Source organism: Telopea speciosissima, chromosome 11, assembly GCF_018873765.1.
Source record: "Telopea speciosissima isolate NSW1024214 ecotype Mountain lineage chromosome 11, Tspe_v1, whole genome shotgun sequence".
Lineage (NCBI taxonomy): Eukaryota > Viridiplantae > Streptophyta > Magnoliopsida > Proteales > Proteaceae > Telopea > Telopea speciosissima.
The window spans coordinates 4605980-4620256 of NC_057926.1; the positions used below are offsets into that span (position 1 = coordinate 4605980).

At 38.4% G+C, this 14277-nt stretch overlaps 1 protein-coding gene across 2 annotated transcripts in view; it reads right to left on the reverse strand.

Moving 5' to 3' along the window:
* Positions 1–9202: 9202 nt before the first annotated feature.
* Positions 9203–14277, reverse strand: part of LOC122646536 (purple acid phosphatase-like) — a 47797-nt gene continuing 42722 nt past the window's right edge. For both annotated transcript variants that reach the window (XM_043840106.1, XM_043840105.1), the window contains exons 2-8: positions 14017–14217; positions 13791–13902; positions 13469–13698; positions 12055–12193; positions 11631–11851; positions 9590–9708; positions 9203–9454 (exon numbers count right to left, since the gene is read on the reverse strand). In XM_043840106.1, coding sequence (XP_043696041.1) covers positions 9259–9454; positions 9590–9708; positions 11631–11851; positions 12055–12193; positions 13469–13698; positions 13791–13902; positions 14017–14217 — 1218 coding nt within the window. In that variant the 3' untranslated portion in view covers positions 9203–9258. The remainder of the gene's footprint in view (positions 9455–9589; positions 9709–11630; positions 11852–12054; positions 12194–13468; positions 13699–13790; positions 13903–14016; positions 14218–14277) is intronic.

Below are 14277 nucleotides of genomic sequence, written 5' to 3' on the forward strand. Positions count from 1 at the left end.
ACTAAAATAATAAACACACACACATAGGGAGAGACTGGCCTAGGAATAATTGTTTACTCAAAGGTGACAGTTCTTTCATAGGTTGGTGCTGTCCCGCAGTAATGTAAAGTATTGAGTGGACCAGTACATTTCAAAAACCCAAAGGTTAGGGATGTAGATTCGGTTGACACTCTCGGCTATGTGCTGGTATATTGTGTTGTATAACCAGCAAAATATGAAGAGGACCAGTGCATTTCAAAAACCCAAAGGTTAGAAATGCAGTTCCGGTTGATACTCTTCTGATTTTGTAAGCCAGTTCATTAAAAACTAGCGTGGACCATAAGTTATAGGTATTAATGGTACCCAGTACTTAATGTTAGTGAAAGGTCTTGATTGTGCACGGGAAAAACCTTACACATAAGAATTAGTTAAGGTGGTTGAAAATATACTATACTGCACGTGCTTGTAAGAAAGTACATTACTGGAGATAATTAGCTGTGGTTTTTCATTTATGGGAACTATAAGGGAATGAGGTGATGACCACCACAGTGGCACATCAACTTCCTCGACAATTCGGCCATGGCAGCAAGTAGGTAGTACATGCTTAGGAGAGTTACTACCCAAGTTTAAAAAGATTAAGCATGCACATGCAAGTATAGGAAGGATTGACACTCTAGGGCTCCTTATGCCAAAAAGTGATAGGACCACTAGAGTCACTTATGGTTTTATGGCAAGTACGGCTTAATAAAAGCTCTTGCATATCTTATGCTCAGAGAAGGAAAGATATGTTCGGGATATATTGCTCGTAAATTGTGTGGTTTTCTGCACCACCTTGTCTTTTATGGCGTGTTTGTAACACACCCTAGTTAGGCTCCCATGGTCAATAGTGCGTATTTATTTATTTGATGGTAACTAGAGTTTGTGTACGCTATCCAGACTAATTAAGGGATAGGCAATGAATGTGGACCACTGCATCTCAGAATGTATAGGTTAGAAATGTACGCCAGACTAAAACCCTTGAATGTTACACAAATTTGTTTTGTTATAACCGACACAGTCCTGACACCGGATAATTATTGAAGTTGAGGGTGTGGCAAGTGCTAGTTATTGATTTGATATTCTGTTTGAAAGGATGCCACCCACCAAGGATAAGTCGGTTGTAGACAATAACTTCAAGATGCAAAACTGTGATACCAGTGCCTTAGATTCTTTCCAGCGCACTGGAGACCACACTCGAATAGGAAGTAAAAAGACGCGTTTGACTGCACGAACGTATAGGGCTGTCATGAGGGCACGTGCAGAGATTTTCAACCCAAGATGCCGAGACCGTTAGTGATGAGGGATTGGCCATGTGGGTGCGGACCAGTTGAGAAAATCCTCTCGGTTGTAGTGGATAAGTCGGACTGACCTTACTATACTCCGAGGTCCCCACCAAGAGATGAGGCAGAATCTGAGGAAGTGGATAGACCGGAGTCACCATTCTACACTCCCAGGTCTCGTAACCATTCACCACAGCACTCGAAAGATGAGATTTGGTTTCGTGATCAAGGGGTAAATGAGGAGTGAAGGTCTTAGTAAGAGATGAGGATATGGAAATGTGGAAACCATATAGGAGTCATTGAGAACTTTTAGACCATTCTGTTCATGTTTATTTTATTGTTTTGTTTTGCTCAAGCATATAGTTTATTTGAATTTAGAAGAATCTTGTTTTACTTGGATAAGCATTTACGCTATTTTTAATAGAGTTGGTTCTTTTATTTTGTTTTGATTACGTGATTGATGGTTGCATAAGTTATTATTCTCTCCCATAGTGTAATCAATTGCCGTGAATGGATGTTAGGATGGGCCTATAGAGGAATAAAGGATGACATCATTGTTACTTAGCCCTTGAGATATTAGGGAAGTGTGTTGACTGCATCAAGGGGAAGATGATAACTTTCAAAGGAAATTAGTCCCACTGTGCTTGAAAGCGTCACGAAAGTAGTGGTGATGCTAGTCAACACTTGAGAAGGAAGTAAATTAGAAAACTCTGAGCCTCTGTTTAGGTTGAGATTTTGGGGTTTGATATTTTGAGCTATAGTGTTTCGAACAATTTTGGGGTCTGATATTTTGAGCTATAGTGTTTCGAACAAGTTAATTAAAATACCCCATCTAACACAACCAAGGACTACCTGAGAACCTATTCTCTCAAATTTTGCAAGATATTTCGCAAGACCGTAGGGTCATAGATTTGACACTCAGGCTCAGAGAGTAGAATTTGTGGGATCATCACTTGTGCGAAGTTTCGTGAGGATAAAGGTAAAGTGTCTGCGATTGTGAGATGGTTGGAAGGATTAGGATGAAATGGTGTTTGAAAATTCATTGAGCTTCCTCAGTGGTGCAAGGTTGTTGCATCAAAGCTGTTTGTTATAAAATCGATATTGACCTTCAGGGGAAGGCTGAACACCGCAGAAAGCAGAACACCACAATACCAGACAATACCAAAGATTTCTACTGAGAAGGAGAGGGTTTGATTACTTAGTAGCCGTTCATCTAGTATCCTCGTAGGAATCTTTTAGAATCATTGCTGTAGCACCCTTACCGTGGAGTCACAAATGAAGGAAGGCTTGAGAGTCGATATCGTGGATCTCCTCAAGGATATGAACTTCAACAGGTAAGCCACCGTCAATCTAGTAAGTTGAACTATAAATAATCAGGCAGAGCGAGTCCACATGTGTGAGTATGAATGTTTTGAGAAGGAAAGGAAAGGACCATCGAGTTTTAAGTTGCCGGTATCACTGTAAGGTCTAAAATAGGCTGCATGATAGTGTTTTGAGGTTCTATTAAGCGTGAGCAATTGGCAATTGCATCCACCAGAAAACTACTAGGGGTAGGTTCACCTTCTGTGTGTCCTATGTAGATGATATACTGCTAGCCGGCAGTGATCTTGACCTATTTTGGGAAACCAAACCGTTTCTTTCCTGTGATCATGAATTGAAAGACATAGAAAGGTACACCTGTGTATTTAGTTTCGTGGTAAGTCGTGGCAAGTCGTGGTGAAAAGGAAGATTGTCTTGGTTTGCCACAGAGGGTTTGTATTAATAGGATCTTATTAAGGTTTGACTTACCCAATGATGTGGGAGGATGCACTCATCCACGAAGGGGACAATTTGAACTTGGAATGATGTTCGAAGGAGATTCTTGAGAGTGATTCCATGTAGGATGAGCCTCATGTTTCAGATGTGGTCGGATTGATGTATGCACAGGTGTGCACTCATCCCGATATTGCATTCGTAGTTAGCATTTTTGGGAGCTTTTCAGTTTGATATAGGAATGGGTCTTTGAACCGCAGCTGAGAAGTTGGTGCGGTACTTACTGAGTGCCAGAGAGTTCAGGCTAGTCCACGGGAAGGATGACTGACTTAGTATAGCTGGATAATCAGATTCAGACTCCAGTGGTTGAACTGATGACATGGAATTGATCTCTGGTGGTGTCGTCTTGATGGTTGGGGAAGTTCTAGAGGAAAATGGAAAGGTGTCAAGCAGACCGTTGTTAGACTGTCGTTGCTCTATCCACCATGTAAGAAGCGTGATGGCAATTTTGAGACGATCGAGAGGGCTGTTTGGTTAGGCTTTTCTCTACAGAACTAAAGATTGTTGGCTCTGTCTCCAGACCCTTGGGGTTGTGGTAAGACAAGAGTTCTGCAGTTGTTTATCCAAAGGAACATCGAAAGGCAAACAGCTCAAGGCGAGTAGGGACAAAGTATTTTCCTATCCGAGAAGAGGTGACTAGGGGAGAGGTCGATGGTGTTTACGTCCCTACAGGGCAGTTGGTGACTGAATCCTTTTCTATGATTTTCTCGATAGAGTTTTACTCCGAGGTCATGCTTTCAGGAGACCGACTAGTACGATACGAGCAAAAGTCCCTAGATTCATGAAGGTAGACTCATGAAGGTATAAAACAGTATAGTACTTGGCATGTTTGTTTGGGTGATGGCAGTGTGATTCCAAAGGATTAGTGGGAGTCTGGGTTATTTTGACAATCATGACTGTTACATTCATGATATGTCGGTTTAGTGGGAGAATTTTGCTTTTTTCTCCTTGGCTATTATTTGAGCTCTTTTATTTAACCAGTGATTTTGTATTCTTTTGCCATTTAATACATTTATTAGTTATGGTTGATTACTTATTCTTATATGACATGTCTTACAAAATGGCGGTTAGCCATAGGCTGTATTTAGCCAAAGCTTCCAAAATGGCAATTAGCCATAGGCGGTATTTAGCTAAGGTTTAAGATTGGCGGATAAGCCATGGGCGGTAAGCCAAAGTATGGTGTTAACTCCAGTTCATGGCGGTTTAGCCCAAGTATGAGTTAACATCAAAGTGTACTACCTGTGAGGATTTTCAAGGTAGAGGACCTACGAGGAAACGAGCATTTACTTGCTGATCACTTGTTATGCTCTTGATTTCCTTGTTGTTGCATATACCCAAGGTGGTTCGAGTTAATGGATCATTTGTGACCGTGATGACAGAAAGTTGTATGCCGTATGTTGAGGCATATCTTCTGCTGTCGTTCGACACAAGTGGGCATTAATAGGACCAAAGTAATCTTGAGTGAAAGTGAGATTTTGGCCAATTCCAATAAAGATACCTGTATTAATTTTGCTCAAGTGGGAGATTGTTGGGTTATTGGGCTTAATTAATATGGGTTTGCTTTATTGGGCCCATAAGGTGTTATTTCACTCCAGGTTAAGTGAAGGGTATAATTGACCTTACACATTGTGGGAGTATGGTTAGGGTCAGGGAGAATATAATATATATTCAACCCTAAGGTCCCCACAGCAGTCACTGGTTATTTGGTATTCCTACTCACGGGAGAAAAATGAAGAGGCTGTGGAAAGGTAAAGGGAAGGAGAAAAGCTTGGGGATCGACTACAGCCGTCACTCTAAAGGTAAGTTCTATTATTCGATTCTTATTTATGGTGATCCAAATCTCTATGGGTGTATGTGAATGTTTGATTGCGATATGCAAATCCCTACACAGGTAACAATAAACAACAATATGTACATAATGTGAAGAGTTATGAGAGGAAAATATATATATCTAGGTAGAAGAGACCAAACCTGGACATAACTTCGCCAGGTTGCCTACGTACCCTTACTAGGGATCATGTCAACGTAGTTCTGCATGGCATCAACTACATGTGGAAAATATATCTTTGTTAAAACGTTTTTAGAAAAAGTCGGCAGGGTAACGGCGTGACTGAGGGCATTTTAGAAAAAATCAGCATCGTAACAAGTGGCCGAGCGTTTTGAAAGTTTAAATGAAAATCTACACTATATTAACATAACATGGTAATGATATATATGGTAATTAGCAAGGCAAGGGCATACATAGTTCGAAATACTGAAAAGGGTCATGAGTTAGTGCAAAAACCCTGACCTAGGTACTTAAATGGACAAAATATCTACTTCTAATCAACCTATATAAATAACTTAGTAAACCGATTCTTATTGGATTGGTTTTGGACTAGGGTATGATGAGACCGGCTGAAAACTGGATTGCACCAAACCGATCGATATCCAGACTGAAAACAGAACCGAATGAAACTGATAAAAAAAAATCATCAAGCACATGAGGTTATGAATAGGTGATGATTATCCATTGATTTCAATATTAGTGATAAAATTTCTGGTTGTAAAGGGAGTTGTTAAAAATTTTTGCCATTGATTTGGAAAAAATTCTTTTACCCTCGTCAATCCATTTTTGCATGGAGACTTCTCCATGGGGAAGTTCCTACAGATGATAAGGTCGCTGCAAGGGGAATTCCTATTTCTTCTCGGTTTGATCTTTGTTTGAGTGAAGTAAAGAGTTTTCTTCATCTATTCCTGGAATGTCGTTTTTCAATCTATATTTGGAGATCTTTTTGTATCTTCTTCGGCATCAATTGGCAAAACTAGATCTCTCTGTAAGAGTTGAGCACATGGTGGAAAAGAAAATCAAACTCCATACCTTTTAAAGATGCTTGGATTGCGGGTATGGTGCTGATTCCAGATTTTATTTGGAGAGAATGAAATATAAGATGGTTCGAAGGCAGAAAGAGATCTTCTTATCAGGTCTGGGAGTTTATTAGAAGAGATCTATGTGGTATTTGTTCTTTTTTCTTGCAGCCGACTCCATCTGTAATTAACATGGTGCAGGCTTGAAGACTGGGTTTTTATTTCCTACTCCACAGGTCCCAAGAATTATTGGAAGTTCTTTGGTTTCCCCCTCTTCCGGGCTGGTTTAAACTTAATGTGGACTTCTCCTTCAGAAGTTTTTTGGGGGTTAAGACTAACTTTGAAGTTGAGTTCTGGGCTCTAATTCTAGGTGTGGAGCATGCTCGAGGTCTCAATATCAAGAAGTTATGGATTGAGTGTCTTAGCCTTAGTCTCGTTTCTTGTTTCAAGGAATTTTACCCCTTGGTTCGTAAAGCAAAACTAGTTTGGTCTTCACTCTTACCTTTCGAATATTGAATGGAAAGTGTCGCATTGCTGCAGAGAAGCCAACCCAGTTGCGGACTACCTAGCAAGGTTGGCAGCAAGACTGATGGACTCTTCCACTAATATTTTTTTGCCTCCTTCAATCTAGGAAGATCTTACTATTGATGCCCAATGTAGGCCGAGATTCCGTTTCATCTCTCGATAGATTTGTGTAGCCTAATAGTCTCTGTTATTGATGGCAATGCTGTACGAAGGTGACAAGGCCTTTCTTGGTTAGTTTGTAGTATTTCTTGGCTTTTTGAGCATTCTTCTTGTACATTCTTTTCTTTATTCTTTAAAACAAATGATCTTTTAGCAAAAAAAAAGGGAATCGTTATAAATCAATGAGCATGAAGTTATGAATAGGAAATTGATTTGTAACAATGCTTCCATTCATCAACTTTTTTCGCTACACAAAATTAGTTGGACATTTAAATAAATGATTTGTTAATAGGGTTCACTTTGTGATTTCAATATTAGTTATTGTCTCATCCATTGATTTCAATATTAGTTGTCTTCCCCTTATAATGATAAACAATGATTTGATTTGTAAGAATGATTTCGCTACAAACTCTATTTATCCATTGATTTCGTATTAGTTATCCCCCCTTTACAATCATTGTTCTTGTTCCGATTACAACATGACCATCAAATCAATTTCCCTATTTTTTGGTTGTTTACTTGTTTGACTTGGGAAGATGGTTTTTTTTTTTTTTAAAACCCCGAATATTATCTAGGACCCGGGGGAGGCCCTTAGAATTTTATTGAAAGTTATTTTAAAAAATCAAATACAGAGGGGGGGGACATACCCGCCTTACCCCTAGCCCAAGTGATACATAATCTCTCAAACTCTCATTGAGGCCCTAACCCTTACATTGTTGACCATCAAAGACCTCCTATTTCCTTAAAACTAGCAGCCCCACCCTGTCCTCCCAGAGAATTTGCTGAAAGCCTCTTGGGAGTGCAGAATCAGAGCAGTAAACGCTATTGCCGTCTATTTCACAAGCCAAATTGGCTAGCCAATCCGCTGCTCTATTGCTTTCTCTGTAGGCAAAAGAGACTGCGAGTTGACAAGAGCAACTGATCTTCATGATGTCCTCGAACCAGTACCACCCTTTCCAAAGTTGACATTTCCTCTGGTTAACCATTTGCACCATCATGGCTGAGTCAGAATTCACATCAAAAGCAACATAGCCCAGCTCCTTGCAGATTAACAGCCCATCTCGAAGGGCTCTTAACTCAGCCTCAGAACTAGTACAATGCCCATAGAAGTTGGAGAACGCCCAAAGGACCTTACCTTCCCTATCTCTTACTACCCCTCCCCCTCCTCCTATGCCTGGATTCCCCTTACATGCACCATCAACGTTTAGCTTTATAGTCCTAGCCAGCGGCCGCCAGCAAATCGGGATTGGTGGTTTCCCCACCGGGTTGTGCCCCTTCAAACCAAAGCACTGCAAAATTAACTCCTCCCTGAGACTCGACCTGTGCCTGTTTTTGGAGGGGAAGGGGAGGTTGTGTATCCACTCCTTGATTTTCCAAATAATAGTACCAGCCGTCCTTGGATTTTCCCCATGCCTCCTATTGTTCCTTTCGCGCCACAGCTCCCACATGATTAATGAGGGAATGAATCCCGTGATCTGTCCACACATGCTTTGATAATTTGCTGCATTGAGCCAATTCTTGGGAAGATGGTTTAAAGTGTTTTTACCGAATCTTGTTGCACTATAGGTTATGAATGTAAAATTTCATTATGGTTTAAGCCCGAAAACAAACCGATACTAAAAAATCGAAATAAACCGAAACTGTAAAGGACCAAAACTGACCGAAAACTGAAATTTCTTAACTGTTTTGTTTTAGTCTCACTCATTTTCAAATCGAAACCGATTCAGCCCGACCAAAACTGGACCAAACCGGCCGTTTAACACCCCTACATGGAGCCACCTTTCACCTTCCACAATATGAGCCTCCCTGCTATTTCTTTTGTGTTGTGTGGTGTGCCCCTCCCTCTCCCCTCTCACACTCCAACGCATGTATTTATAAAATGTCATTGGGACATAAAGATATTTTTATTGCTTTAGCAAAAGTGTTCTATACCAGCAATCCTAGAGGGTATCTCTAAGTAAATACCAAAATATGATGAGGGTGGAGCCTTTTATCGGTGTCAAGAGTAACAATAATAAAGATAACATCACAATTTGATAAAATAATATCCAAAATTTTGAAATGGATGTTGATTTTCGTCTTGTGTCTTTAAACTATTTTGTATTGGTTTTCATTAAATTTAGTAAAATATTTTATAGTAAAACATACACAACCTTGGGCAACTCTATTTCAACTGAAACTTGACATGTGAAGACAGACCTTGGAATTTATCTATTCATATATTTCAATTCTATCCTATTTGCCATGTGATAAGTATTTGCACCGGACTAGAGATACCTCAAGATTTGTTCGACTAGAAAAACTTCCCCTACTTTGGCTTTTGAAATCTTGGAGTTCTAGGTGTAAATATAATTTAGTAGATCCATAGAAGATTGGAAACAGATTAACTAGCTTATGATGTTGGAATATTTCAAGCTCTCTTTTGAGACTGTTAAAGCTAAGATTTTATTGCATAAACCAAATACTTTGGACAAATAGCCTCATAATAGAAAGAAATGCTCAATCACATTGAAAGTAGACATGGGGTAGCAAAAATGGAAAATTCGAATTCGGTCACATATAACTAGTGACTAATACTTATTCTTTGGAAACAAAGTGAAAGAAGACTCGTTTACAATCACACCGGAGTGGTGGTTTCATTCACAGGATACCAATATCTGTTGTGGAACCATAATGAATCTGCTTCTACAGCATAACCATCTTGATTTCGATTCCATCCGAAGAAAGCATGGGTACGGTTCTTAATAGAAAAAATACCATGACCATAACTGGCTTCACGAAATGCAGAATAATATGGTTGTGGATATTGCAGGCTGCACAATTTGAAGGAATAAAATTAGAAATAAATATTAATGTTTTATATACCATGAATACAATGAAGCTAGGATAAAAATAATAGAGCAAACATAAACCATATATAATGCCTATTTTAAACAAGTTGTTCTTACACTGCTAAGCCTTCAATATTTCCTCCATCTCCAATTGTTATGTATACAGGTGCATTTGGATCGTATATAGGTGTGCATAGGCCATTTGTAATATTGTATGCAATGTTTGATACTCGTTCCTGTAATGAATATTCACCACTGTTAAAAAAGAACAAGTCTGATACCATGATATTCTCTTCCCCTTAAAAAGGATGAGGGTATAGCAAAGTTGAAGTATTGCACAAGAGCTTATTCTAACAACCACTAATTTTATTCGTACATTTTGATATAAAAGATTATATTTATTGACCAACTACCTTACCCTTCAAAGGTAACTTCGTGTTGTATGCACTCTGCATCTGCAGATTTCCGACTACCAAGTTCTTCTGAAAACTTGCAATCTATCTTCTTCATCTTTCAGTCCTCCTTCTCCTCATCTTCTGTAAAGTGCTTCCAATATCCATTTTTTCTTCTCTTTACCTACCAAATATCCTTTTTCTTCCTATTTTCAGCCAGCTTTCTTTTTCCAACCATAGCAAATCCTCCCTTTACACTTCCAACTCTTCTCCTTCCTTCCTCCTCCTACACCCATCCACATCTCTTCACCCTCACCCACCTCCTTTTTCAATGGACAAATCCAAACTAGTGCTGAAAATAGATCTTGATAACCTTCAACTTGATGACAATGACCTTGATCCAACGCAGTTAGAGACTGCTTCTAAAACGTTAGCAGTTAAAATCCTTCTTAGAAAACCCATGCGACGCTCTCATATCAAGTCAGCTTTGGAGTTTTCCTGGGGAGGATAGAGTGGATTAGATTTAAAGTTCATCACTGATAACATCCTCTTGTGTTGATTTAACGACCCCATGGATATGGCTTTTGTTCTGGATGGAGCACCATGGGCTATTTCCAGAATTCTGGTCATTATTGAGAAGTGGAGCCCAACAACTCCAGTGGAAAAGCATTCTTTTAACAAAGTTTGCTTTTGGATTCAACTCCATGGCCTTCCAGCAGGGTATGTCACGACAAAAGTGGGAACCAAACTGGTGGAAAGCTGTGCAACCCCCTTTAAAGCTAGAATCCTGGGTATGAACAAAGGAGACCATTGGATGGAAGGCAAGTTTATGAAGGTTTTTACTGAAATACACATTAACTGCCCTCTGAGAACTGGATTATCACTCCCCCTCAAAGATGGTAATCGCTGTTGGATCACATTAAGGTATGAAAAATTACCCACCTTTTGTTATTACTGTGGAGTTCTTGGTCATGGTGACAACAGATGTAGGCTTCTCTTCAACTCAAAGCAACAACAATTAAAATCTTGTGGGGAAGAATGTCAATTAAAATCTGGAGTTATCTTTTTTTTTTTTAATAACTTTATACAACTTTCTGTTGGATATGTGCATCCATCGTACCCAATTTGAATAGTTTAAAATGAATTCCTTCTATCATTAATCTTTGTGTGATTGTATATGATCTAAGGTTAGACCTTAAATTGTTCACAATTAGGGACAAAACTAGGTATTCAGTTTATATGGTTGTTAAATTGTTTGGTTCTAGTGAATGAGATTCAAAAAATATAAGTATAAATACTCATATGTTATGTATAACAAACTGGATAGTTATGACTGTCATGCATGAAATGTCGTCTGTTGTTATTTAGCCACAAGATTCTTATCATTGGTACTCTAGTCTCCAAACCTAAGAAGTCCTCACCACTGTAGCTAGACCTTATGCGTTTTAGTGTACAAGCAGAAGAGAGACCCAAAATACTGAGTGTAGACACCTACAAAAGTGCTGAATTCCTTAAGTGGGGTAACATTGAGGAGTAATTCTAAACTCTTTTTTATTTATTTCGTTTACCCTAATGCATCCGAGGATCACGTCTTATGGGTAAATTTTGATTTGACATTCTCCCATCCCCAACACTTAAGATACATAAAAAATGCATTATCCATATCTAACATTATCAGCCCCTACTACAAATTTTAAGATCTTACCTGGAATACAAAATAGGCATGTTGAAACAAAGTAACATAAAGAGAATGGATAATAACTTACAGATCTTTCATATGCATGAACATGGCCAGCAAATACGACATCGACTTTGTATTGTACGAACCATGGTTCAAATGCTAATCTCATAGGTTCTCCTTCCATATAAGCATTGAGATAGCTGTTATACAATGGTGAATGCACAAGGATGATCAACCATGGTGTCTCAGTCCTATTTACTTTGGGTAGCTCATTTTGAAGCCAAGTGTATTGAGCACTGTACTTCCCTGGAAGAAGAAGATAAATAGATTTTATCATGAGATAATCTTGCCTATTCATATCAATCTAAACAAATTGTTATTTTTAATATGATTTTTGATCAAGCTATATTCATAAATTAGAAAAATTAAAGCACACTGTAATTGCTATGATGCTTTGAAATTGTAACCGTCCATTTAGTTAAACAATTTAACAAACTGTCCAGCCTTACCAAATGCTGAATATGAAGCAAGGACGATGATATATGCTGAAGCTCGCTTGATTGAGTACCAGAATGGTTCAATACTACCTGAAGAATTATATGGCGTCTGAAATCGATTTGTAAATGGCTTGTAAGGTACAGTTTCACCCTACAACAAATCAAATCACCATTTTTAGCCTATACATATATTCTAGTTATTGTCTGTACCCTTAGAAATAAGAACCACTATATGAATGAAATGGGGCTAAAGTATCAAATAGAATCAACAATAACAATGGAGTAGTATGTTCATCATTCAAAGTTCTATTGTTTTCCTTTACACATAGAATATTGTGACATATTCTGACAGGATGAAAATTATCAGTATATTTATGAAGGAGCACAATTTTTAGTTCAAGTCAGGCCTATTAGAACTCATAAATTATGGAACATGGAAGGAGAACAATATTAAACAGAACTTCATTATTATTTCATACCTTGATGATTACAAAGAAGGGGCCTCATATATATAGGCCTAAGAGAAACTACTTACCTAATATAAGAGCTACTACTTACCTATAATAGTAGGTGTAAATATGGGTGAAGGAATCCACATGTTGGAAACTCAATCACCTATAAGGATTACAATATAATATGATATTATTCATGGAAGATTGAGAGATATACATTGAAGATTGCATAAGATTATGATACTGATTCCTAATATAACTAAACTACTTACGTAATGTGTTGATGAGATAACGATGGAAGATCCTTCTCTTATTCTAATACTAATATATTCCTAATATATCTCTAATAAGGCCCTCCTTTCCCACCGGTTGTTCTGTGTTAGGGTTTGTTTATCCCTATTTTGTAGTCTTCCTTCTTCTTCTTCCTTGAGTAGCAATGAAGCAAGGGTATTGAATCCTAGAAGTGAACAAGTAGAGAAAGTTCTCTATGTGTTTTTACAATTGTTGCTGATGAATTCACTGCAAAAGTTCCTTGAGTAGCAATGAAGCTAGGGTATTGAATCCTAGAAGTGAACAAGTAGAGAAAGTTCTCTATGTGTTTTTACAATTGTTGCTGATGAATTCACTGCAAAAGTTCCTTGTGTTGCTTGGTAGTGCAAGAGCTAAGTTCCCTAGAAGACATTGCATTTGTGATGTTCAGTGTAACTATTCTTCCTTTTCCATATGATGGAATTTTTGGATATCCTATATTTACGTGAGGCTTGATCGTAGGGTTAATATGATTAGAGAATTAAATTTATCTTTCCCTTGCACTACCCAATATATGAATTCTCTTTCATTGTTATACTCTGAATATTTGCATGGTGTAAGATCGAGTTCCTACTTTACATACTCAAGAAGGTAAAAGAATATCCGGAAAATGTTACTCAATTTCTAATTGTGTATTAAGGTTTGGATAGGTTTTGAGTGCTTACATATTGAATATCCAAGTCAACCTCATGATTTCCCACTGTCCATATCCAAGGTTGATAAGCAGCACTTCTTTCTATGAATCTGCCCCATGTATCCCACCTAGTGTTGTCATGAAATGGATAGTTATCTGCATAAGAGAAGTCACCAACATACAACACTGTTTGCCCCTTCAAAGGGTTCATTTGGTAATGAGTAAGTGTGGTATTTGAATTCAAAGTCTGACCAAGGTCCGCTGCAAATCATGTACTAGACTGTGAGATTCACATGAAAGAAATTTTAATGTACACTACTGGAATTGGTCAAGCAAGTGATGAGAGTAATTACATATGAGACCAAATGTATAAGGAACATCAGGCCCAACTGGTGGTGGAGTTATAAACGAAAATTGTCGTGTGGTGTTTCCGACCCCGACCTTGTAGTAGTATGTCGTGTTAAACTGCATAAATGAAAGCAAAGAGAAAAAGAAGAGTTTAGTTCTTATTAGATTCATTCTAATTTCTCACTTGTAGCTAGCTAGGATAAGTGCTAGGCACAGGAATGCATTGATAACCTCCAAGTTATTGATGGTGCAGTGATGGATAAAGCCCGAAGAATAGTTGTAGTACTTGTAGGTCAAGTAGAAGCCCTCTGCACTGTATGTCATCGTGCTGTTCTCAGCCCAGTAAAGAACAGTGCTGGAGCCTGGTTCTTCTTGGGTGAGCCAAGACACAATCATACTCTGCCCTACAAGGTCTCCTTGAGTTATATGAACCTAGTAAAAACAAGCTTCACAGTTAGAAAAAGTAAAACCTAAAACTTTAACATAGGAAAT